Below are 27,229 nucleotides of genomic sequence, written 5' to 3'. Positions count from 1 at the left end.
CATTGATCCTCAACTGAATCCTGACTGCTTCACGAACGTCTAAGGTCCGGCTCAAGTTAAGGGCCACGTGAATTAGATCTGTTATCTCTCTGTTGGGCCAGCCACAGAGAGATTTGAAATTGGACCACCATGGTTCAAATCCTGACTCTACCCTGACTAGTTGTGTGACCATGAGCAAGACTCAACCTCTCCAAGCCTTGGATTCCTTACCTGGAAAGTGGAGGTAACACTAATGCTCATTTCTGAGAGTTACTGTGAGGGGTGTATGAGATCATTTATTTAATCTTTAATATAAAGCCTTCACATAGCAAGTTATGTTAACTATTAATGACAATTATTTTGCTTTCCACAGCCATAATTATAGTGTATATGAATGTTGGTCCTCACTCTGTTGGGTGTATGTGTGTGTGGGGGTAATGGTGAAAGTCCTTCTTATGATAGGAAAAGATATAAAATTATATCTCTCTATATATATATGTATATTTAAAAATCAGGTCTAAGTTGAGCCGTTGTTTATTGAATATTCAGTCTTGTATATTCAGTGATGATTCTTTCTTAGGAGTGCGCATAGGCTAAAGACTTGGGGCCAGTGGGGAGGTGCATGGCTGATTTACGTTAATTAAGCTCACAAGAGGAAGAATTGTAAACGTATATATATTTCTTAATTATTCATGTCAGATACTGCGTTTTAGTGACCAGAATCTTTGTGCTACTCCTCTTCCATAATTAAGGTATCTGAGATATCTCAAATCTTAACTGAGAAATTTCTTGTTGTATGCAAGAATAACTGTGGGGAGCGAGTCGGGAATTATTTCAGTTTAAACTCTAAACCTCCATAATAATCCAAACTCCAAATAATGACAACATCTCCTCAAGAAATTAATCTTGTCTCATAGATTTAGAATATTTTTTGAAAATGTTATCCAAACACTGATAAAGTTGCTTATCCCAAACTGGGTTCTATGCCAATATGCCAATAATTCCTACCTCTCTTGACAGTTTTTTTATTTTATTATTATTCTGTTTCTATGTTTATATCTTGAATTAAGCTATGGTTAAGCCCAAGATAGATAAATACACAGAGGCAGCCCCTACCAGCTCTGAAGCCCAATGTATACATTGTTGAGAATGCACCAAAATTCTTTCCTAAGAGTACAGAGGAAGCCTCAGAGTCATTCTTAACATAGGAGTAGTACCCTCCACAGATTCTTCCACTTAGAGTTGGCACTGTAGTAGTATTATTTCCCATTACATTGCAGAAATTATTCTCCTAATATGTCATGATTTATTTATGTTGACTTTTGGAATTCTAGGAATGCCCCATGACTATCACCTACAGAGCCTTATGAAAAAAATGTCCTTGATGATTTGGGATCGTTGTCATCAATCACTGCAAAATTATCATTCAGTCAGGTCTACACTATGATGGCATCTATTAGACCCTTACCGCTACACTAAATGACTCTAAAAATCTCACCTTTTGAGCTTTCACTTTATTTTTTCTGATGTATTGGAGCTCTTCCCTCCCACTAAGTCTGTTAGTTATCACTTCTTATATCATTAAGTTGTGACTATATAATTATTGGCTGAATTGTTGAAAGAAGATCTCCAGAGTCTCTTTTCCCAATTTGCTGCTTCTTATCTACTTTGAACTGAAAAATTAGATTTTATTAGAATTGTGTAAAGGAGAAAAGTAGCATCAGTATGGATTATCTGTTGGGATATATGAGCTTTAGTATATTATATTATGTTGAGTTTTTCCACCTCTTTACTGTCTACATTCTAATGGTTGCAAAGGCTTTTTGTTCCTAACTCAGAAATGCAAAAATGTCTTTCATTTGAAGATTCTCTACTAAAATGTTAACAGTGTTACATTCTGGATATTAGGGATATAGTATTTTCATTTATTTAAATATTCTTCTTTATGCTTCTTTTTGTATTTTCCAAATTAGTTATTTCCTATATTTACTATTAAATTGAAAATTAATAACAATACTTTTATAATGATAATAAATATTTAATTAGGACTTAGTACATACCAGGTACTGTGCTAGGTTCCTTCATGTGGCTTAGCTCAGTTACTCCTCACAGTAACCCAATAAAATTCGTACTATTATTATCTTCATGTTATCCATGAGAAAATTATATCTTCAAGTGGCAACCTAACTTGTGAAATGTCACCTAGAAAATGTGTTAAAGAGCTTGGATTCAAATATGGATCTTCCTTATTATTCTCTCTCACTTCCAGTCTTTAGTAGATACTTTGAGAATATTTACCCAGCTTGTACCCAGTTTTTGTGAGATTTGCCCCCTATACACCCAAACTTTTGTCTTTCTAAAGGTATAGGCTCATATTTGGCCTTTGTTTCCCCCATGTTACCTCCATGGCACAGGTGATTGGATAGGAAGTAGTTATTTTATCCGAGCCAAGTAAACCAAATGTTTTTGTTTTTTAAATTAGGTCAGTTTGGGACAGTTGTTTTCTTACCACATAAATGAAGTTTTAGAGAAAACCGTTCTGTCAAAAAAGAGAAGGAAGTGAATAGAGGTACAAAGCAAAGCAAACTTAAAAGACAAAGAGAGAACATGCCTTGGATTCCTGGTAACTTTCTTGTACTTGGTGCAGTCCTTCAAAACCCAAGTGCCTTTTGAGATTCATTGACCCACATACATTGCTAAGAAGTTGTAAATGTTATAATTTATCCATGATTGCTTACAATATCTCAGGTTGGGCTCAGAATATGTCCATCATTCACATTGCATCAGAGATATTTTCCTAAAACATTTTCTGTCATTTTCTGTCATCACTCTGCATTGAGCCACCACCTTATGTGTCCCAGATTCCCTCTGTTCTCCACATGAAACCGTAACTCCTTATTACGACCTACCTGGCCCTTCAAAATCTTTCTCCATTCTGCTTCCCTATTCTGATTTTCTACCACAAACCCAGTACTCCCTAGCAAATTACCTGTGTCTCTAATTAACCATCCTCTCACAACTTCCTCTGCCACTTGCTATCCCAGCACCCCACAACTTACCTCCTCCTGGCAGTTAGTAGTGAACTTCTAAATCATTTTGCTTATACATACCTATTTGGTGGTATGCTACAGCTGGCTTATAGTACCTCGTGAGAGCTGATGTTTGAGTGTTAAGAAATTTTGCAGCCAGTTGATACCATATTGGTTGCTTCAAATCAGACACAGTGGGAGTATTTACACCATGAAAATTGGCAAGGATTACAAATCCGGGCATCCACTTCTCCCCATAGCCAGTTGTTAAACATTTACCTCAAACCACTGCCTATGGCACTTACCATATTGTTTTGCCATTGTTTTTTGATCATCTGTCTTCTGCCCTCAAGCACTGTGAGCCTCACTGGGGTAAATAGACAGCAGATGGATACTGGCAAAAGAAGAAAATAAGGGCCAAAAGTAGGGATTTTAAGCTCTTATGTCTAATACTCTGTCCGTGAAATCAGAGGATCAATGAAAAGCCACCTGCACATTTTTTCTCCTTAGAATAGACCATGTGAAGGATAATTACATCAATTCTTTGAAAATTGTTTTAAGAGGAGATGTGCTTTTTTTTTTCCCATTGCTTATTGCAAAATTGGCATCTGGTGCAGTCAAGGAGGTCCCTGTTAAAACTATCCTCAGCAAATAAAGCACATTTGCTGTCATGCTGACCAAAGTGACAATTAAGTCCAGCTGATCTTCATTTTTTAAAAAATTCCCTCTATTAAAATAAAGACCATTATTTGCTCACTTTTAATCATTTCTATAATCTCATTATTTTAACTTTTCCTAACCAAGCTGCTTTACTTCAACTTTCATTAAATTGTTGTTGCCTCTTCAATTGATACCAAAACAAAGTTAACTCAGAAGTGACTTGAGAAATCTTATATTCAAACTTTCATCTTTATAAAAGAAAAAATAAGACTCAGAGAAACATAAAAGTTTGCCAAGATTATACAGTTAGCTATTGGCATGTTTATACCAAAATCCATGCTTCTTGAACACCCAATTTAGTGTTATTTCCCCTTTCTTCATTTACTTTCATTTTAGGATTGTGGTAATTAGAAAAGCTAAGAAAACATTACTTTCAACCATTCTTTTCTATGAAATATTTGCTTTTTGATAGTACCATTTAGCCTTGCTCTCTAGGCAGAACTACTATGTACTTCCAGTTTCCCTGGAGTTTTCACACATGAACAGTGGTACCCCAGTCTTCTGGTCAAGATGGCAGAGTGGGCAAATGATGTGCTCATCTCCTCCCAGACCATATCAAAATTACAACTGAACTACAGAGCAACTATCATTGGGAATCTCCTGAAGTTTAGCTAAACATAAATAGTGTGACTAAGAATATACAGAAGAAGCCACAGCGAGACTGGTAGGAGGAATGGAGACACAGAAGAGGGTGGTTCCTCACCAGGGAGGGATATCTTGGCTGCAGAGATCTCCCTGAGGAGTGAGGGGTCCCAGCTCCACACTAGGCTCCCCAGCCCAGGGTTCCAGTGCCAGAAAGAGAAGTCCCCACAACTTCTGGCTGTGAAAACCAGTGATGATTGTGGCTGAGTGAGATGGAGGGCTGTTGAGTCCCAGGTGTTCCTTTTAAGGGCCCACACATGGACTTACTCACTGATGGACTTACTCACTCTGAGCTCCAGCACTGGGGCAGCAGCTTGAAAGGTGCCAGGGACACACAGGGAGGAACTGAATTGTCTAGTTTCAGGGTGATGACTGGAGGGGCATCTTTCTCCCAGACAGAAGTACTGGTAGAAGACATGTTTCTTTGTTGAGCCCTCCCACCATCAGCCTACATGCACAAGCAAGCACTATATCTGAGTCTCCACCAACCTGGCTAACACCATTCACCCCACTTTGGTGTTTCCCTGAGTACCTGCCCCCACTTAACTTGCAGGCCCACCCAACCACCCAAACAGCTTCCAGTGGTTTTTCCATAAAAATGGCCTGTTTTGGCTCATGCTGCAGATTTTCCTAAAATCTCTTAAAGTTTACAAAACCGAAACATGCAGCCTCTAGCCTCAGCATGTCTTGTACTTGCTAAACAGCCCCAAGCTCAGCACTAGTGGTAGCTGGCCTCATTTCCCAGATTAGCCTCTCCCAGGCACCTCCAAGCCCAACACAAGTGGTAACCATCTGCAGATCACTTTGTGATCTCATACCAAGTGGCCCCATTCAGGGCACAGGCAACAGCTGAACTTGGCCTGCAACAGAGCGCTTCACAAGAGGCCCCAGAACCAACACACCTGGTGGCCAATTTCAGACCACACCAGAGCACCATCCAACCACCTCCACAAACAACACACCCAGAGCGCAGACTTGTCAGGCACCAAAACACTGTTAAAGCAAATCCTGCTCCAGAGAGTCAGCCCCTGCACCACAGTTCCTCCACTGTAGTCATAACCAGTCCTCACAACCATTTAGCCTGAGGGTCGATCCCTCTCACTGATGTGCAAATATAAATCAAGGCTCAATCACAACAGGAGAGCACCCACAACCCACACAAGGGACATACCTGAAGCACCCAGTTCTGGTGATGTCACGTAAAAGATGATTATAAAGTTTTAAGGTTTATATATATCCATACATTCATTCATTCAGTTATTCAACAAACATTAGTTTAGTATCCACTATACACAATGGTGGGCAAACAAACAAAAAATATTTCTCTCCTTCTTGGAGTTGAAAATTTAGGATATATCTGTTGCTGTCTAAGGGTTATTATAAGCTCAGAAACTACCCCAAATCCACTAACATTTGACAGATATTTTGCAAGCTCCTATTACATGCAAGGTAGTGTCACAGGTGGGTGCTAGGAATGAAAGATGAATAGAAATCTCTGCTCTTAAAAAATCACAAATCAATACTTTGCTTCTTGGTCTCAAGGATGGTGGACTTTTGACCTCCTCTTATGCCTCCACTTGCAGTGAGGGAGGAAATATGAAGTGAGTGTTGTCTTCCATAGTTCTCATCCCTCGCCCCTCACCCCCCAACGACAAAAAAAATCCCTCTGTGAGGTTTAAGGAACCTCTATGAAGAAAAATGACAGCAATACAATAGCTCTTGGGTGGCTAAATCACAACTCATTGACCATTTGTAGATCCCAGGAGGACTATTTAGTATCAACCTCATTCCTAACACCAGAACAATATTTCAAATGCAAAGCCTTTTTGGAGGGGAAAACCACATTTTTTTTTCTTTTTTTTTTTCAGAACATCTGTTCTTTAATGTAGTATTGTTACAGCAGAGTTTCTTAGGATTTGGCCCACGGATCACCTTTATTAGAGTTATGTGGGGAACTCATTAAATACAGATTCCTGGGCCCACCCCAGACCTTCATAATGAGAATCTGCAGATTCATGAATTCAGCAATTTAAATAAGGATGCTTGGTGAGTCTTAGGCACACTAATGTTTTAGAAACAATACTTCAGTTGTACAAGATCTCAAATGGGTAACCAATCTTACTGTAGAATGTATTCATTCATTGTGTTATGACTAGGCAACACTAATCAACTTCATTAGAACAGCAACAACAACTTACCAATGCACCATTAAACAAAGTCGTTTTGGCCTACTAGCTGTTAAGGAATTTCTCTCCACACATCAATTTTCAATTCTAACCCAAATCAAAGTGACTATTGGCTTGTTCACAGAGACCCCTTGTTTTTCCTTGTCACAATAGTATGGAGGTACAACAAGGTTAACAAAAGAATAGTCCTCTGGCTGGATACCCAGCAACCCCATCCTTATATTCCTCCCAAGGCATTCAGGAAATCCTGAAAAGGTACATCATATGTGCTCTCATGTAGCTCACAGATGGCTTCATCTCCTTTCTTGCTCTTCAAGTGTGCAGTAATATTGCTCTGACACTATCAGTGGTGTGTCCTGGCTTTCCACTACTCTACTAGATGAAAGCAGCTCTTCAGGATGCTGTTGTTTTCTGCTCCCAACTTCCTAAATTGAGGAGCTCAATTTGATCCTGCTTTCATGCTTCCAGTTCTAACAGGCTACCCTACCAGTGAGGAATACCTTCTTCAATTGGCCCTGTTTGTCCTCTATATCTGAGGCTTTAAATGGATCCACGTTTTGTCCCCAGTGTCTTGCCAGAGAATGGAGTGATGTGATTTTCATTTGGTAACATCTTCCTCTACACAAAAATTGGTCAGCAGTCATTCATGATAGGGGTTAGGAGGTTGGGTAGGGAGCTGATGACACCCAAATTGATCATTTTTTCCTCATAAAGATTGTTTAACCTCATGTCAAGTTTCCTGACCTTGTATCCTCCCTGGTAGACTGAGGTTATTTTTTCCCCCCATATGAGCTTTTAATAGGATGCTTTTCTTGAGTTAACAACGTCATCATCAAGGACACCAGGCTTTCTATCTTCTTGAAGCTTGTGGCTTATCTTCACATTGGTTTACTCCATGGGTACAGGACAGAATGGCTACAGTAGTGCCAAATGTCAACTATAGACCCAATGCCCAGAAGAAGAAGCAGGGCCACCCCTTCCTATATGTCTGTTTTAATAATAAGGAAACCTCTCTCAGAAGATTCTCAGCAAGCTGACCACTAAGCTCATGGACCAGAACTATTGGGTCACATACTTGCTCCTAAACCAATCACTGTCATGGAGGATGGGTTAACCTCGTCTTCTTTTATCTTTTTCTGATTAGAATATTTAGTATTTCCTCCCTGAGGGCTAGACACGTGAATAAAGTTAGAACGTTATTAGTAGAGAAGAAAAGATGTGGGTTTGGGATAGGCAACCAAGACTCTGTACTGAAAGACTTGAGGTCCTCCATGATGAAAAAGCTCTGGAAGACTGATGGAATTGTTCATGTCCTAATTTTCAGCATGTTTACAACCCTTAGATTCCCACTCTGAAATTCCATGATAGCTAGAAGCACATCTCAGACCTTGGCTTACAATAACAGGGAGTTATTTCATTTTTCATTAGTTACCTATAAGCTACAGTATCTGATTTCTGAATTCATTTCTGACTACCCCCTGCTAATTTTACTTAAAAAATATATAGGTAAACACAACTAAGATCTTTCAACAGCTTTTCAGGTGGATATGAGTAACATGAAGGTTTAATTTTAAAAATTGAGATTTAAATAAAATGTTGGTAATTGATATCGTTTACGATTTGCCAATCATTTCAGTTCTGTGCATCTGAACTCCCTTTTCGCAAAGGACAATAACTTCAGTAGTGCCAGTAATACGAACCACAGTCCATAGTGTCTGAATGTAAACTATGAGAGGTACACCCTCTGCCTCAATTCCAAAGGAAAGATGTGTGTGTGTGTGTGTGTGTGTGTGTGTGTGTGTGCGTGCGCGCGCGCACATGCATGGGGGTGGTGGGAAGAAGGAGGGAAGGAAGGAAGAAAGAAGTCCTACAAATCTCTCAAAAGAACAACTGCAAGCAACGATTAAAGTTAATTAGAACAAAGTGTCAGAAACAGAACTTTGAAACTTTTATTGATGTTTACTTTAAAACCCACTTTCCCCAAAGCTTCCATGTGCTTCTTTATTTGGTTTCATTTCTAGGACTTGTGCTCACAGCAGCAGATGTGGGAGCAAAAATGAAATCAGAAGGACTTTGGTATTCTGGAGTAAATTGCTCTTCACTGCATTAGTGAGAGAGAACAGATTGTAGCTACGATAAGAGCAGTGTAAATAATTTTAAGTGTGCAATAGCACACAGCATCGATTTAAATGACCTGGTAACTCGGCACCATCCCAGGCAATTATTCCCAAAGCAGGATTTATGTCATGTGTTGTCAAAAAGCAGTCCAAACCTTGGACACAGATATATGTCTAGATACATGTTTAGAAGTCGCTCCTCTCAATTGGAAAAGACCTTTGGATTGCTTTGTTATAAAAAGCAGAAAGACCTTTTTCTTTTCTTCTTCTTTTTTTTTTTTTTTTTTTCAAATTTAATAACCCTCAGTGGTATTAGGGAATAACGTACCTTTTCCCAGTCATTTAAACATTTCTTAAGCTACACATGCCGATTTATTGGAAAAGTGTCTGAAATGATGGTATCATGAATCATTACAAATATATGAATGAAATAAAAACGTCTTACAATTTTTGGTGATATCTTTGATACATATCTAAAATTATTTCTGTGCTGTTAGTGAAACTGCAGAAGAAATTAAAATACTTCCGTGTTTTTTTTTCTCTCCCCTCACATTTCTTCCTGGGGAAGTAGCAAGGCTAGGATCTACAGAAAAACCACATGTTAATGTCAAAGCCTCAGATTGTCTGGGTAACTGCCAAGGAGCACAGAAGAGTTCATAATGAACCTTCCATTGACAACTCAGTCAGCCTTTTGACTTCACATTTTGCGGCTCTCCCCTCTGCCTGACATTATATTTCAGGACTACGGTTGGAATGCTGAGCACAATAGTTTGCACAGCCTACTTTCAGGTGCTCAGCTGCGCTGGTGAATTTTCTTTTCATTTTACAGCAATATGACTCATGAACCTGAGGTTTAAACTTGGCTATGATTTTGGCAACAGAGCTGCTAGTAAAGAGCTGATCTAACCCTTTCATTTGCTCAACGTCTCACTCACTTATAACTTGCCAAACTAAAGCCAGACCTCTGGAACATTCTTAGGTGGGATTCTGAGCTCATGTATAGAATCTAACTACAGACTACTATAGACCATAGTATAAGGAAGACTAGGCTGGGTTCTGAAGTTTTGTCTCTTTAGCTTCACTAACTTTTTTTGTTTTGTGTCACTATTGCTTAACACCCTTTTCTTGGTTTTCCCTAAAATCCATCTCATGAGCGAGTCTCCTCCAAAGTCTCCTCCACTTATTTTGCTAATTGTTTTGGGATAAACTTATTTCTGTCTCCCATTCTTTCTCTATGGAGATTAGACACATTAAAATCAGTATAGCAAAAAGAGGAATTTGGTAGTGCAGATAAAATGAGGAAAGAAACAAAAACTCTAGCTATGCAAAGAAGAGATTTACTTTGACAGAGTAAAACTATTCCATTGTTTTACTAATCCTCTTCTTGCAGCATCCTAAGTACTTTCCCCCCAGCCCATGAATGCCATCTCCACCCACAAATAATTGTTAACTTGTACCAGAGACTTGAGAAGAAGAGGAAGGCCCTGAGAGAGAAATGCAGAGGGGTTAAATAGACCTTGATCATAGAGAGAGGGGTGTGATTTCCTAGTGACTACCAGGGTAGAAGTGGGAGAGAATTTTAAGAGGTGAGAAGCCACTCAAAAACTCTAACCCCTGTGGGTGATTATGGGGTGAAAGTTGTGTCTCATAGGAAAGAACAATTTGTACATCCACTGTATTCTCTCTGAGTACTTGACTAAGAGTAAGCATGGTTAAAAATGGACTGTACCATCCCTCTCACCTACCAGTAAAGAATAGTACCGGGGTTACTCTAAATTGACTCCAATCTTCTTCATGTTGAATGGAAGCTAAAAAGGGCATGCCACCATGAACATCATGAAAGAGGTTTGTCTGTTTGTCTTTCCACCTTAAAAACACAAATCAATACTAAGCTATTTCATTATCTCGATCAATGCATTCAACAGATGAAGCTAGATAATTTGTCATTTGTCTATACCCACAGGATGTGTTAGAACAGGTCAGAATCAGATTACTCATTTACTACACTGCCTGGGCAGCACCTACAAATTAGGACCTCAAACATTACAATTTGGGGGTATCCTCTCTTATGTGGCTACATGTATAAAGCTCTCTGGAGATCGAAAGGCTGGCCCTGAGCCTCCAGATCTCACTGGAGTCTTGATTTGCTTAACGACAAAACCAAATTCTTTGCACCCATGGCATTATCTATAGTAATTGACTTTCCATAGACATATAAATTCTAGGAAATGAGAAGTTTAATCAGAAGAAAATTTGAGAGCAAACCCTTAAAAGTTATGGTAGAGGTGCTATTGGGTCCATCTCATTGCCGCTTATGCTTCTGTTTTCTGCCACAGTTATTTTTCTGTGCATAATAAAGCAAGATTACAAACTGAAAAATAAAGCAAGGTATTACGGGCTTTTAAAGCTAGTGGTGATCTTATTGATTATCTGGTTAAAAATTTTATTTTATGGAGAAAACAACAAGACAAAACAAAAACAGGCAGAGAGCCTGCATGCTTTTATTCATTAACAATTATTCATTTGGCACCTACTGAATAGCCAGCACTGTTCTAGTCTGGGATTAATGTTGTAAACAAAACACTCTGTTTCTGTCTTCATGACACTTACATTCAATTGAGGAGTAAAGAAATGTGGGTATGTGTTTGAGCAAAATAGCAGGTTGCGATGGGTGCTATGAAGAGAAACAAAGTAGAGTGAAAGAACCAGAGTAATAGGATCAACTGTAGGAGCTCTTCTGGATGCAATGAATACTCTCTGAGGGGGGTTGAGCAGATACCTGACTGATGTGAAGGAGCAGCTATGTGACTATCTTGGGGGAGGAGATCCAAGCAGAAGGAACAGTAAATGCAGAGACTTTGAGGTGAGAAGCTGTCTGAGAGACAGCAAGAAATGTGGCTGGGACTCTGAGCAAGAGGGCAAGTGTATGAAATGCAACCTCACAACTACCCAGGATTCATTTGTGTTAGGCGTCAAGGCCAAAAGCTTAGAATCTATTCTGAAGAGTTTTAGGAAAGAAGGTAAGATGATTCAGTTTACGTTTGAATTAGTCATCTGGCTGCTGTATGGAGTGAAATTATTCCCGGGTGCAAAACAAAAAGCAAAAAAACAAACAAAACAAAACAAAAAACCAGGAGAGGATCAGAACGGTCTTGGCAACAGCTGAGGGTGATTTGAAGCAGGGTGATAGATGGTGATATGAGATCAAATTCTAGGAAAATTCTGAAGTTAGAACTAGTTGGATTTGCTGAGGGGTTGGGTGTGTTAAAAAGTAAACTGAGGCATATTTAAACATTTTCAGAGTTCATCTGAGCAAAATTCAATTTGAATTGGGCAGTCCCCAACCAGAAGTAGTTAGGAGTGCTCAGGAGCCAGGGGAAAGATTTATACAGAGGACATGTGGTGATGGAGAAACTGACCTAAAATGGTTCCCTGCCACGTGGAACTGACCTAAAATGGTGGCCTGAGAGAGAGAAGAGAGAGAGAGAGAGAGAGAGAGAGAGAGAGAGAGAGAGAAGTCCCCAGCCTAAGCCCCAGCCCACTTCCGCATAACCCCCTCCAAGCCACACCCCGAGCCAATCACCAGAGGACACCTAGCCCTTCCCCGACTCAAAGAAGTCCCCAACACATAAAAACCTGCTCAAAACCTTACTAGGGGCTCAGTATTTTGGGAAAGATTCCACTGAGCCCACCGGTGTAATAAAGCTGACTCTTCTAACTCTCTGGGTGCTGCTTGGGTTCTTTCTGGTCCTGGTATCCATAACAGTGGAAACAAAGAAAGGAAATTTTTTGACTGGCTACAGCTTAAAGCCTAGTTGGCTGTTTGTGATTTGCTGTCCTTAGTGTTTTGATTTCATAACCTGGAGGCATTTACAGACTTAGATTTTGGGTTGCTTATGTAGGCTGTCATGGCACGAGAGCCACATTGGTCTAATGGCCTCCTTGTTTGACTAATTTAACATGTGTAGAATATAAAAGACAGAGTCAGAGACAATTCCAAGGCTTTTGATCTGACCTCCTGGGAGGATGGAGATGCTACTTCTTAAAATGGGGAGAAAGAGATGAAGCCAATTTGGGAAGTTAAAGGAGAAATCAAGAGTTTCTTCATTTTGGGTTTAGATGGATTAAATTCAAGACACCTATTAGTAATCCAAACAGGGATGTCAAGAGGCAATTGCATATGTGAGACCCAGATCAGGAAGACTTGGGGTTTAGAGATGTAAATTTGAGAATCCTTATCATTGCCTTATCTACCATCATCTGTGGCAGACCTCAGACTTAAAGCCTAAACTTCTGTCTCCTTCTTTGTTCCATATCTGGCTGTATCTAGATGACTTTTAAAACAAAACAGACTTGGCAGAAATTGGCATATTCAAGTATTATTTTAGTTTTAAAAATAGATACCCTACCCAAAAAATCTGAAAACATTTAGAGATAAAGACACGTGTGCTCCAATGTTCATTGCAGCTTTGTTTACGGTGGCCAAGACATGGAAACAACCAAAATGTCCTTCGATAGATGAATGGATGAAGAAGTTGTGGTATATATACACAATGGAATACTATTCGGTGGTAAGAAAAGATGATATAGGAACATTTGTGACAACATGGATGGATCTTGAGAGTGTAATGCTGAGCGAAATAAGTCAGACAGAAAAAGCAGAGAACCATGTGATTTCACTGATATGTGGTATATAAACCAAAAGCAACAAAAGAACAAGACAAACAAATGAGAAACAGAAACTCATAGACACAGACAATGGTTTGGTGGTTGCCAGAGGGTAAGGGGGGGCGGTAAGTGGGGGGGTGGGAGATGAGGGTAAGGGGGATCGAATATATGGTGATGGAAGGAGAACTGACTCTGGGTGATGAACACACAATGGGATTTATAGATGATGTAATACAGAATTGTACACCTGAAATCTATGTAATTTTACTAACAATTGTCACCTCAATAAATTTAATTAAAAAAAAATAGATACCCTATATAAAATGTATGTAATATTTTATATAAGATATGAGTTTGAGAAATGATATCAACTTTAACTGATCTTAAGACCTGAAGGCTTTACAGAGTAAGTAAAACATCAGTGAAGTGCCCCTGGGCTGCAGAGTGGCCTACAGAGCCCAGGAGGGATGTTTCATTTGATGCCATTTGTTAAGAGAAGTGGTGGCTATGTTTCCAAAACAGCTGAGGCTCTGAATGGAATCCTTATGGAAAGAGCTGCCATATTTCAAGTCAAAGTTCAGGGGAATCATAGAACAGTATGTGATTTGAATCGTACGGTCTCAAAATGTTGGGGGAAGTGGGGAGCAGACCTCATGGTTTATTCTGTGATTCCAAGGATTCAGAGCTGACAGTCTCATTTAACAAGGTTATCTGCTAGAAATCATGTTCCGAGAAATCACAGTATTTATTCAAGGAGCAGTATCATAGTGTTCTTTTTGAAGAGCTACGCTGGTTGCATTGGAGACTAATATTGCACAGAAATGGGAAAACTTGGAACGTCTTACCCTGTTTCCCAGAAAATAAGACCTAACTGGACAATCAGCTGTAATGCTCCTTTTTGAGCAAAAATTAATGTAAGAACCAGTATTATATTATATTATATTATATTATCATATTATATGATATGATATTATACCTGGTCTTATATTATAGTAAAATAAGACTGGATCTTATATTAATTTTTGCTCCAAAAGACGCATTAGAGCTGATTGTCCGGCTAGGTCTTATATTATAATAAAATAAGACTGGGTCTTATATTAATTTTTGCTCCAAAAGACGCATTAGAGCTGATTGTCCGGCTAGGTCTTATATTATAATAAAATAAGACTGGGTCTTATATTAATTTTTGCTCCAAAAGATGCATTAGAGCTGATTGTCCGGCTAGGTCTTATATTATAATAAAATAAGACTGGGTCTTATATTAATTTTTGCTCCAAAAGATGCATTAGAGTTGATTGTCCGGCTAGGTCTTATTTTCGGGGAAACACAATAGATTCAGAGTGCCTAGCACACCAGTAGATGGGTAACTCGATTTCCTGAGTTGTACCGCATGTTTTTGAAAGTGTAACGGGATAAGTGACGTGGTTGACACTGGTACAATATTATGTACAGTTTCAAAGACTTATGTATCCACTTATTTGATCTACATGAAAAAGCTGTGAGATGGGTCAGACAGGTAAAATCGTCCCTGCTTTCCAGGTGAGGAAGCAAGAGTCTATGTGGTGGAGAAAAGATTCAACACAGGATTCATTTAGAGCTCGCACCAAGGAAAAGCATGTCGCTCCCACAACCGACTTAGTGAAATAAGTACCAGGCATCTCGGGAAGCCAAAGCTACTGTCAATTGCCCTTCTCCTCGTCAGCCATGGATATATATAAACCAAGTAATAACAAAACAAACCGGCAGCTGGCATTTTCGTAGAGCCAATTCTGGAGCCCCCTCAGAAGAAAACTTTATTCTAGATAGAGTTTGTCATTTCTCTTTTTTAATTTTCATTTGCTGTTTATTTTAAAGTTACATTTCTAACTAAGTGCAACATTTCAAAGTGAAAAATTGGGATGGACTGAGCCAAATTGCAAACACAAATATGCCTTAAGCAATGTGGAGATTTTTAATTTTTTAACAATTTTACCTTCCTGCCTGTGATGCGTGATGTAACCCAAAGCATCCAATCCCACAGGCACTAGTATAGCAGTTCCTTCCACACATCCTGACCCAAGTCCTCCACCAGCTGGCAGGAGTGGTGACACATTATTGATACTATTAAATGCTATGATGCTATTAAGACCTTTTATTAACTGCCTTACACACCACAGCTGTTCCACACACATTCAGTCCCCACAAACCTGGGTATGACTGTTCACCTTTTACATATTAGGAAGCTGAGGCTCAGAGAAATAGCTTGTTTAGGGACAGACAGCTCACAACTGGCTAACAGCACCCCTTTACCTGCAATGCCCTAGTCCCTCTGAACCTCAGGCTTCCAAAAACACTCGATGCACTTCCATTGAGGTAGACAAATTGAATTTGTATTGCTTTTAAGCACAACCTAAACCGCTTCCTACACAACAGGCTAGATTAGAATAGACACATTTCCTCCAATTCTTTGAGAACCAGTGTGAAGGGAGCCTTTGGCAGACATGCCCAAAACCACAGCTCACAGGATCAAATCTGCTTCTTACTGGTGACTGCACAGTCCCCCCACCACCTGAACCCACCTCCCTTTCTTCCTCTGTAAACTGGGAACTCTGTGGGATAGCCTGCCTATTCTCTTGGGTTGTTGTAGAGCCAAGTATATAAATGAATAAAAGTGTCTCGTCAATTATAAAACCCTACAGATGGAGGTAGTGTGAGCTTTCTCATCTGAAAAAAGAACGCGGCCAAAATGTACAGCATCCCCGTATTCGGCCATGGTAAAATCTCCTCAAGGAGTTTACTTACCTCCCTCTCACATCTAATAATGATACAGCAAAGGAAACTGAAATGGGTTCATGCCGCAGAAGGCACAGAGAAAGGACCGCATTTTCACTACATCATGAGAAGGGGCTCATTCTGTTGGTGCTGCCAACATGTGCCAAATGCATCTCTCAGCTTGCTCCATTAGTAACAGGTGTTCGCAGGCTGGTGAGAATGCAGAGCGAGCAAGCCTCCCTCCCCACCCCCAGTTTGCCTGTCTTTCACTTGTCAGGGATTTTGACAGGCATTTTGCAGTTCTCTGTCACACAGTTCTAAGCACAGTTGCACAGCATGCAGCTTAAAGCAACCCCCCAAGTCCAGGAACTCTGAGAATTCCCCCTTAGAGTTTCTGTTAGATGGCAAGTCTGGGTGTGAGTGTTGGTAGCTCTTCCTCTTGAGATGTGTCTGCTTTATCCACCCTCCTGGTAGGCAACACACAGGTCAAAAGTTTGTCCCATTGGTGATTGGACTTTGCTGTGGGTAAGATATCAGACTTGATTTTTGTGCATGTTTAATAAGATTTAAAATATCCCTTTTCCTTGCTCTCATGTATACAGTGGATACTCCTTCCTTATATCACATTCAGTTTTTAAAGTGTCTGTTTCTCTGGCAAAACTCTCAACCTCTTGCAGCAGGGATCCTGCAATGTTCCTAACACACCTAGCAGAGTGCCTGGTATACAACAAAGGCTCATAAATGCATATTGGACTGAACCTTAATACAATGCATCTGAGGTACCTGAAAATGATCAGTCCACTGAAGAAAACGAGGCCCAGTTTCTTCTAGTTATTGAAACCTTTTTGGTCATAACATGAGCAGAATCTTGGGCTTTCATCAGTACTGGCTCTGGTCCCAGGTTTAATGGGTATTTCTGTAGTTGCCCATTACAGTGATGAAGTCACGTGTTGGGCTTTGTTGTGTCCACTCAGCTTCATATATAGGTAGAGACACCACTTAAATATAAATATAAATATTTATATAAATAAGGATGTCCTATACCTGGTACCTCCAGGTATAGGACAGTAGGACAGAGTATGCCTTTTTTATTGGTCTGCTTTGCCCATGCACTGATGGCATCTTTTCCTTTGCTGAGGTTTATTGTTATTCTAGACACAGCCTGCATAACATAATTTACATCACTAAACCAAGTTTATGCAGGGTGAAACTGAAGGAGGGATTTTCCTATTTGGGTTCTTAGGGACTGGAAAGGGAATCCCCCACTACACACACACACACACACACACACACACACACACACACACAGAGCACCACCAATCCCAGTCCTTCCTTGACTGTCCATATTTCTTTTGAATGTCTGGGCACGTAGGCAGGCTAGGAGAGGGCAGTCACATTTCCTGCTTTGGGGCCTAATCTGATCCTGAGAGGGTCAGGAAGGACCCCTCCCCTGTAGAATCCTTTGGTTGGGCAAGTGGGAGGCTTTGCTAAATTTCTGTGATGCATCAGGCACTTGCAGCTTCAATATGCTCGGCAGTGACCTTGCAGGAGCAGGGGTCTGATTATCTGTGACAGCTTCACACGATCACTGCAGACGGCGTTTTCAGTTTTCTCTCAGGTCCCCATGACTATCTCTGTCCTTTGACATCAATGACTACATCCCCTTCTTTACAGTGCTGGGTAATGTAGAAATTACCCAGTCCAATACTCCGATTTGACAGAGGGTAATATAGATGTTCTAAAAGCTTAAGTGACTTGCTCAAGATCATATTGGGAGCAGAACTGAGATAGAACCTGAGTTCCACAGCTTCAATTGGATGTTCTTTCCATGACGTGAAAGCTGAGGTCTGCTGTACGCACATCAGTCAGGTTCAACTACACTAATGGTTCTGAAATGTAAGTGTTCATTTGAATCACCCAGAGGCATTGTTAAAATACAGATTGGTGGGTCCACCCCGAGGGCTTCTGATTCAGTAGTAGGTCTGGTACGGGGCTAAGAATTTGCATTTCTCGTGAGTTCTCAGGTGATGCTGATGCTGCTGGGCCAGGACCGTAACTGAGGTAAGTATTACACCACTGAGATGTAAGTTGTCAAATGGAACAAGTATTTCCCTTTCTTCACTTGTTCAGCCCTTTATTCACTTATTTGTTGAATGTATATTGAACACCAACCAAGTGCCTGGCATTTTGGTGCTAGGGATGGCAAACATGAAGATGACAAAAGCACAGTCGTCTTCTTGAGGACTTCACAATCAGTGAAAAGGGACAGATGCATAAATCATTGCTGAGCAATCTTTTAGCTGCAGTGATAGAAATCTTGTACAAAGTGTAACGGTTGCACAGCCCTAAAAGTAATGCCATGGAGACTTTTGGGAGAAGGCTTCATCAGAGAAGCTGGGCTTTGAAGGACAAGTGGGATTTTGCCAGATGGAGTGGGAATAAAAGGATGTTATAGGCTGAAGGAATAGCAATGTCCAAAGGCACGGAGAATGGCAGTTTTAGGGAGAATTGTCTAAGCAAGAGTGGTAGGAACATGGGGTGTGTGCAACAGAAGTCAGGGAGCAGAAAAAGATGAAGATTGAAAAAATATGGAATGTGAACTAATGAAAGGCATTCCCTACCCTGCCAAGGAATCTGGGATTCCATCCTGTGTGTAGTAGGGAGACTAAAGTGTTATAAGTCAGCACATGTTTTAAGGTTACTCTGATGACAGTGTGGAGGTCAAATAAGAAGGGTTTCCAGGAAGCAATGAGAAATTAGGAATCTATTATAGTAATCTACATGAAAAACAATGGCTGATCCAAAACAATAGCACTGGGAATAGACAGGAAAGAGCAGTAAAGGTTATTATTATTAGTTGAAGGTCTGATTGCCTTTATTAAGTGATTCATGAATCGGGCAGTATTCCATCTAGCAGCTAGAAGGCTGTTCTGGGTGTTGTACAAAATGGGAGGTTTTTATAGGAAGAGGGATAGGGCAAGGAGGCTATTGACAAAAGAAAGGATTATTTTGGGGCCAGGATACTTTTTCTTTTGGGGAAGAGAAGGGAAAGTGTTTTATTGCTTCTGCCTTCTGCGGAGGGTGGAGAGGGCCCACAATGACAGATTACCTTACTGGAGCTTGACCAGAAAACTCCAGATTGATTCAGATTACATTTGTGGGAAAGACTGAAATTGCAATTAGATCAGGTATTAAATATAGGTTTGGTATCATGGGCTTTTAGCATGCGTGACACCATTTTGGGCATCTGCTTTTTTAACAGCTTCATATCCCCCTCCCCCCCACCACATTCTAGTTCTGCCATTTATAAGCCTTGTCTTAGGTTGGCATCCTGGTAAGCAGACACTGATCAGAATTTTTTTTCTCCCATCCCCCCAACTCCTCCTCTTTGGCAGCTATCAGCTTGTTCTCCATAACAATGGGTCTGTTTTTGTTTCTTTTATTTATTTATTAGATTCCACATATAAGTGTTATCATATGGTATTTGTCTTTCTCTGTCTGACTTATTTCATTTAGCACAGTACTCTCTAGGTCCATCCATGTTGTCACTAATGGCAAGATTTCATTCTTTTTTAATTGCTGAATAATACCCCATTGTGTATACACACACACACACACACACACACACACACACACACACACACACACACACACACACACACACGGGCAGACAATTAAGTTCGCAAACTCATCCTAGAAAAAGTGCTACATTCTTCATTGCTGAATATCACTACAGTCCTTCAAAGTACTCCCCTTGGGAAGCTGTGCACTGATGCCAGTGCCTAGTGCACCCTTCATAGCAATTTTGGAATTATTTTTCTGGAATGGCCATCAGAGCTGTCATCGTATTACCTTTGATGTCCTGAATGTCACCAAAATGTCTTCCTTTCAATATTTCCTTTATCTTTAGGTAAAGAAAAAAGTCATTGGGGGCCAGATCAGGTGAGTAGGGAGGGTGATCCAATACAGTTGTTTGTCAACTGGTTAAAAACTCCCTCACAGACAGTGCCGTGTGAACTGGTGCATTGTCGTGATGCAAGAGCCATGACTTGTTGGCAAAAAGTTCAGGTCGTCTAACTTTTTCATGTAGCCTTTTCCGTATTTCCAAATAGTAAACTTGGTTAACTGTTTGTCCAGTTGGTACAAATTCATAATGAATAATCCCTTTGATATAAAAAAATGTTAGCAACATCATTGCAACAAGTTTGTGAACTTAATTCAGACCTCGTGTGTGTGTGTGTGTGTGTGTGTGTGTGTGTATGTATCACATCTTCTTTAACCATTCATCTGTTGATGGACATCTAGTTGCTTCCGTATCTTGGCTATTACTAATGCTACAATGAACATAGGGGTGCATATATCTTTTCAAATTGGTGTTTTTGTTTCCTTCCGATAAATACCCAGGAGAAGAATTGCTGGATTGTGTGGTAGCTCTATTTTTTAATTGTATTCAAGAATATCCATACTGTTTTCATAGTGGCTGCACCAATTTAGAATCCCACCAACAGTGAACGAGGGTTCCCTCTCCACATCCTCGCTTGCACTTGTTATTTGTTGATTTATTGATGATAGCCATTTTGACAGGTGTGAGGTAATATCTCACTGTGGTTTTAATTTGCATTTCTCTGATGATTAGTGACATTGAGAATCTTTTCATGTATCTGTTGGCCATCTGTATGTCCTCTTGAGAGAAACATCTATTCAGGTCCTCTGCCTATTTTTTAAATGGATTGTTGTTTTTTTCTTTTTTTGGTATTAAGTTGTATGAGTTCTTTATATATTTTGGATATTAACCCTTTATTAGTTATATAAAGGATTAAAATAACCAGGACTTATTAACAAATCATAAGTAAAGAATGAGAGGAAAGAGAGTCATAGATATTATCATAGTTTCTATGTTGGTCAGGTTATGAGATGAAAACGCTACGAACAGAGATAGGAAATCGAGAAGAAGTAGGTTGGAGGGAGATAAGTTCATTTGAGACAAGTTGGGGCTGTGCTCTGTGTAGACAGGCTGGATGCCCTGCTCTGGCTGGGAAATGGAGTCTGGAGTTCAGGAGAATGGTCCACAGTCAGAAGAAAGATTGGGGTAAAGCCATGGATGGGTTATGAGCCTGCTCAGGGAAATGAGAAGTTCTTGTTCTAAATGAGTATGTAAGTTGCTGTCAGAGTGACAACTGATATAACCTCAATTATAAAGAAGAGGAAACCAAGAGATTAATAATACATGTTGAACTAAGGGATAACCAAGGAAAAAATGGAAAATCAGAATAAAAAATTTCTAATTTTGATACCTGAACATTTTGCAACAGGATACTAAGAAAATGACTGTAGCAACACAAATTCTCAATTAGTGCTGTTCTGCAAGTCATTTCTGGTTCATCACTTGAGGTTTTGGGAAAATTCTTACTTGCTCCAGGCCTCAGTTATCTCATCTGTAAAAGAGGGTTGCTGAGAGGATTAAACAATTTCTGCGAAGCACTTAGCTTAATGCTTGGCACATAAAAGCGTGCTATAATTTTTGTAAATATTTGTCAGTGGAAAAATTTTGCAAGAAACAAAATAAAAACTATCCATGAAAACCACCAGTAAAAGAACAAGTGAAGATAGTAACTGTAAAGATAAATGCTATTCAGATGGCCGCTTCGTGCTACTTTCTGAATACCCAGCATGGGGATACATGTTTGGTCTGGCATGCCACCTACTATAATTCCACAAAACACTCCTGTATTAGCTTTCTAGTAGTGTAACAAATTACTACAAACTTGGCAACTTAACACAAATTTATTATCTCACAGTTTCATAGCATGACTAAATACTTTGCTGAGGTCTCACTGGGCTGAAACCAAGGTGTCGGCTGGGGCTGCAATTCTTGGTTCTCATGGATCCCTTTTCCGAGCTCACCGGTTGTTGGCAGAATTCATTTCCTTGCAGTTGGATAACTGAGGTCCTCATTTCCCTTTCAGCAGTTAGCTGGTGATCATTCTCAGCAACTCCAGGCTGCCCACAGTTTCTAACCACTGTGGCCCCCATAGGCAGTTCATAAAACGTATGCTTGCGTTCTTCCAGGCCTGCAATTGACTTCTCAGGCATTGAATCCTCCTCCTGCTTCTAGTCTCTCACTTCTCCTGTCTCTGACCGCTAGACCAAGATTTAATGGGCTCAGGTCATTAGCCCATCTGGACATTAATGCCATCTGCAAAATGCCTTCACAGCAGCACCTAGAATGGTGCTTGAATAACTGGGAGAAAGTGTGTGCACACTAGGGGTCTGAGAACCTTGGGGGCCATTTTAAGAACCTTGCCTACTGCATTCCTGAAACACACACAAGTTCAGTCACAGGACTGAGCAGTTATTTTTTTATTTATTTTTTTAATGGCAGTACTGCATTTAACATTTGCCCTTTGGCTATTTCTCTACACTTCATTTACATTTGAATGACAAGCTGCTGAATATCTCAAAGGCTGAGGCACGCATTTAGAAGAGTGACATATTTTCTCCCCATACTCCTAGGATACCTCTGAATGATGTCTAATTATAGGTCTTTCACCTTGGACTCTGTGCTCCTAGCACCTACATAACTATAGGGTCGAAGCAAGGATTTATGTCATTTTTTTTTTTAATGTAGTTTTTCATTTCAAAATTGCTTACTATTCTTGACTTTAAGATTTGTGAAGTGTCTGTTTGATCAGTGTAGTCCCAGCAATAAATCAGTTGAGGCCAAAGCTGGTTTGAGGGGGTACTTGAACATATGCTTGCCCTGAACATGTATTTAATTTAGGAGCAATACATTTTATGTTGTCAAATCAACTGGCTTCATTCAAGAGACCACTAATCCAGACACAGCTAGGCTGAGAAACCAGCAATAAAAAGGAGTGAGGAGCAAATGCTGAACTGAGGTCGAGGTGAAGTATAAATCATGACTGAGATTCTCAACCTCTAGGGCCACCAGAAACAGCTGTCTCTGCAATCAGTCTCGGCCAGGTGAAATTCCAGAACTTTTTAGATTGATCTGCATTGGGAACACTCCAGTGTGGCCAACAGCTGTCTCAGCAATTGGCCTAGGGACAAAAGAGAACCTTCACCTCTCCCCTCCAACACACAGCAAGATCCTGAGGACCAATTTATACTTGGGTCCTTTAATATGTTCAGACATACTCTTAGATGCTCAGGATTCCACACCAGTCAATGCACTACACAAAAGAAACGAGATGGTATGATGATTTTCTTGATCATCTTGAGATGTCTACATTTCTACTACGTAAAGGTCGAGCTAATAGATAACTTGGACGTCATGAAAAAAATATTATGTGCACATTTTGGTGTTACAAAAACTAAGTTCATTTTAAATTGCTCATTTCCGTACTTTTCTCTTTTGCTAAAGGTAATTATGAGTCTTTATAAACTCTCATTTTCATGCTGTTTAAAGAGATTCTAAAGCCCATAAATCATAATTAAGCTGGTGTTCTTACATGGCTGAGTAATAATTCATTGATTCTTGAGCCTGTTCATCCTGCTCACCTCACTTCACCCCCAACAAAAGGGAAAATAATAGGGGCACTAAGTGACTCCCCACATTGCAGGACTAAGGTTATGTCTTTTTTTTCTCTGATGAGACTCACCCCTACAACAAATAGGATCTGACTTAGCACTGGTAGAAATCAAATTTTGGGACACACTTCCAAAGAAAACTTTTAAGTACAAATTCTAACCTATTTTTGAGGGATGGTTATTCTCACTTAACTGCCTATAGACATGAATACTTTGCTCCACATAAATGGCCCCAAGTTGGGAAGAACCAAATATACTTTGGCAATACATGTCAAGCAGACAAGTTTATTTGGAAAAAAACTCTCATTTGCTTACAGTACAAATTCTGAGAAAGATGTTAACATTGTAATATGTAAGTTTAAGAGTTACTCTATTTGTCCAGCAGGCCAAGCTCAGTTAGATCTGTATTTTTGGTTAAAACTGAAAGTGTTCAGACTTCAGCTGTCCATCAACAGAATGGCTTGCCTTTTAAAGGAGGTGTAACTTGTCTTCATTGGTATTTTATGGGATGAATGATCATGCATCATGGGCCCTCAAGGAAGTACCCCACTTTGGGTCCTCGAGGGGCCCTTCCAACTTATATCTTCTATATTCATTATCACAAAACTGAATTGTACATTTCACATAAATTATACCTTGCTGTCTATGTTGAAATGTCTTCTCAATTGCAAATATATATGGCACCACCCATACTATGATCTGATGTAGACAATGCAAGAGTCTTACTGTCATTTATGGGTCGTAATAGACTTAGGCACTTCTAATAAGACTGGAAAAAGCACCAGCCCTAAACGTAACGGCTCAATGGATCATTCAAACTTACACAGTGATTGGTAGCTGAATTAAAGAGTATCTTTCTTTTCTAGAAAACAGCTACATATAACTTTATAGAGAAGCCATGAGAAGCAGAAAAAAACTGGTAGGAATCACAGACTTCTCTTAAGACATAAACTGCCTAGTTTTAAGTCCCTATCGCAAAAGTATCTCAATTTCATCACAGAAACATTTCCAGTGCTTGTGGAAAAATAACTTATTATTATTACAAAAGGTTCTGAATTTCTCTCAAATATTTTGGCACTTAAGTGTCATTATTTTTAAGATTATCTAATTGTTTCATAAATGTAATTCTTGCTTCTTTGAAACCATCCTAAGTCTGAAAGACTAGAACAAGGACAACTAAGAGTCCTAGCTCTATCACTGACTTGCTGAATGACCCTGGGAAAATAAATCACGAGGACTATTTTTTAAGGTTCACTTACCAGAAGTGAAAATAACCACTTGAGAGTAGCTGTGAAACTCTCATAAGGTGACGGACCGGATAGTGCCTTGGGAAGTATGAGCAGTACAGATATAATTTTATATAATTTTGCATATTGCATGATGACCATCCAGGGTTAGATTGATAATAGGTATTGACTCAAATATGGGAGAAGTAAAAAGAACTATTTTAAATAACAACTTAGTTCATTTTCCCATTTGGTTTATCATTTCTTCTTTTTTTTTTTTTTAAATTATATCCTCTTTCCCCAGATAAGACAAAGAACTTGTTCTCTTCTCTGAGGGATTTATTGGTCTCTGTGGAACCCTAGAAGAAGGCCACAAACACTCATGGCCAAATAATGACAACCAATGTTTCTTTTCAGTCTCGCAGTATTCGCAGAACTAAAGTATATCAATGTCCATGTGTCCATAAGCCTCATGCTTGCGCTATGTGTCATAGAGACAAGGCTAGATGATGACAAATTCACTGGTGGTACTTTCAGCCAAAGCGGAAGGACTTCCCTTTGGGATCAGCCAGGATGACTACACCGAAACAAGCGATGCCTAGAAAAAAATAACAGTACCTTAAGCGTATGTTGCATTTTAATTTACCAAGTGCTTTTCTATATGCCTTCTTATTTAACCCTCACAACACTCCTAGCAGTTATGTTACCATCATATCTTTCTTATAGAAGAGTAAAGCTAACACAAGTAAAAAAAAGTGAAAGAAAAAAAAAATCCTGTTACTTCCCCTATCTAGAAAGGAACTTAAAGGGAACTGACATGGACAATCTAGTTACAAAGGTTAAGATAGCTGAAAACCTAAAATTCTACTCAGTTGGTTTGAAGAGCTAAAAGAATCACTACATTTTACTGGAAGACGTCTTGACAATCACTGAGTATTGCCACAGATGAGGACTGTGGGCCACAATACCCACTATACCTAGTATGTAGACTCTGACTTCAAAGCCCAGGTTCTTAAACCAAAGGTAAGTGTCCTTTCTCAGGCTTTCTCCAGGAATGGGAGAAAAAATATGGGCTTTGGTGCCAGACAAACCTAGAATCAAAAGCCAGCCCTGTCACACCCTGGGTGTCTCACCTTGAACAGGATACTTCTTCTTAGTCTTAGTTTGCTCAGCACTAAAATGGGACTATTATCTCTAACAGCTATTGATAGGATCTAAACGATTGAGGCTAATAGGAGTTCTCAAGAAATATTGTGATTTAAAAAAAAAAAAATAGCGTCCCAACAACTTCCTTTCACCACCTCTGTGTCTTGTTTGGGGTGGCTCCCGACAGGCCACCAGCCCGAGTCCCGGTCCCCCACGCACGTGGCTGCGCCCCGCTTCTCCTCCCCCACCCCACCCGTTCCCCAAGGGCCCTGCTCGGACTCTCACTGATGCCGATGACCATCTGCATAATGCTCCCTGGACCGGGCGGGTGTCCCAGCTTCACGGGCTTCCGCGCTACCCAGTACACGTACCCGCCCGCCCCTATCAGCCCCGACCCGGAAAGCACGCGACAGCTCCAGCAGTTATTAGGCACGGGGCTCTGCTCTGGAGAGGTCGGTGATCCGGGTGTAGCGAGGGGTGCGGGGCTAGCGGAAGAAGCGGCTTCGGGAGGCGTGGCGACTTGGAACGGCTCAAAAGGCTGGGTAATCATAGACCCCATGTTCACGGGGTCCGCCACAGCCGTAGGAGCCTCCGAAATCGAACTGACGTAAAAGATGCGGCCGGAAAGCAGAGCGCCAGCCCACTGAGCCGGAAGCAGCTTGAGGGCCGCTGGGAAATGTAGTTCCTGTTGCCTCGGAAGGGGAAAAGGTGGAGGCAGGCGTCCAGTGGTGGACTTATGTGGTCAAAATCTTGGCCATGCCAGGGACTAGTATTTTCCCCCCAATCCTTTTAAGAACTCCCTACATGTCTCTACTCTTACGCTCCTTACAGGAGAAGTTTGGGTTCCTAAGTTTCCTGTCTAGCATAAAAGATGAGTGAGACGTTGGGCATGTCACTTCACCTGTGTGGGTGTGGAGGAGTGATACAAACGAGTTGATTTTGTATGTGCTTAACTATATGTTAGACACGTGGCCAAACGATTGTCTATTATGTCACTTAATCTTCCCAAGCCAACGCGGTTATCAGTTTTCCAATATATGACAAAACTGGTTAAGTGGCACAGCCATTATTGAAACCAGTGTCTGTGAAAACAGTCAAATTTCTCGAACCTATACGTACTGTGACACAAATAACATCAAGGTATTAAAAATGGGTTTGAATTACCTGGATACCTTCAATTTCTCTTAAGCTTTTGTCTTAATGTTATGATCTCA

At 40.2% G+C, this 27,229-nt stretch overlaps 1 protein-coding gene and 1 long non-coding RNA gene across 3 annotated transcripts in view; one reads left to right on the top strand and one right to left on the bottom strand.

The window, feature by feature from the left end:
* Nucleotides 1–27,229, top strand: part of LOC141571336 (uncharacterized) — a 264,152-nt gene that overhangs the window by 125,682 nt on the left and 111,241 nt on the right. The window lies entirely within an intron of this gene.
* Nucleotides 23,909–26,641, bottom strand: DMAC1 (distal membrane arm assembly component 1). Of its 2 annotated transcripts, none has more exons than XM_019727136.2 (2): nucleotides 26,301–26,636; nucleotides 23,909–25,467 (listed from the first exon to the last, which is right to left on the bottom strand). In XM_019727136.2, exons 1-2 carry the CDS (start codon nucleotides 26,572–26,574, stop codon nucleotides 25,403–25,405), a joined length of 339 nt encoding a protein of 112 aa, XP_019582695.2. In that variant the 5' UTR covers nucleotides 26,575–26,636; the 3' UTR covers nucleotides 23,909–25,402. The 2 variants fall into 2 exon arrangements, with proteins under 2 accessions (XP_019582695.2, XP_019582694.2); XM_019727135.2 differs by having other exon boundaries at nucleotides 25,188–25,467; nucleotides 26,295–26,641.

The sequence above is a fragment of the Rhinolophus sinicus genome, linkage group LG04 (genome assembly GCF_036562045.2).
Source record: "Rhinolophus sinicus isolate RSC01 linkage group LG04, ASM3656204v1, whole genome shotgun sequence".
Taxonomy (NCBI): Eukaryota; Metazoa; Chordata; class Mammalia; order Chiroptera; family Rhinolophidae; genus Rhinolophus; species Rhinolophus sinicus.
Note: the sequence above shows the minus strand (reverse complement) of the source record. Positions and strands in the feature narration are given on the sequence as shown.

Bases quoted from the DNA above. Each gene is read 5' to 3' on its own strand.
- DMAC1 (XM_019727135.2), bottom strand. From the start codon at position 26,574: ATGGGGTCTATGATTACCCAGCCTTTTGAGCCGTTCCAAGTCGCCACG. The intron at 25,468-26,294 runs GTCCGAGCAGGG...ATTTTTTTCTAG, and splicing joins GGTCATCGGCATCAGTGAGA to GCATCGCTTGTTTCGGTGTA.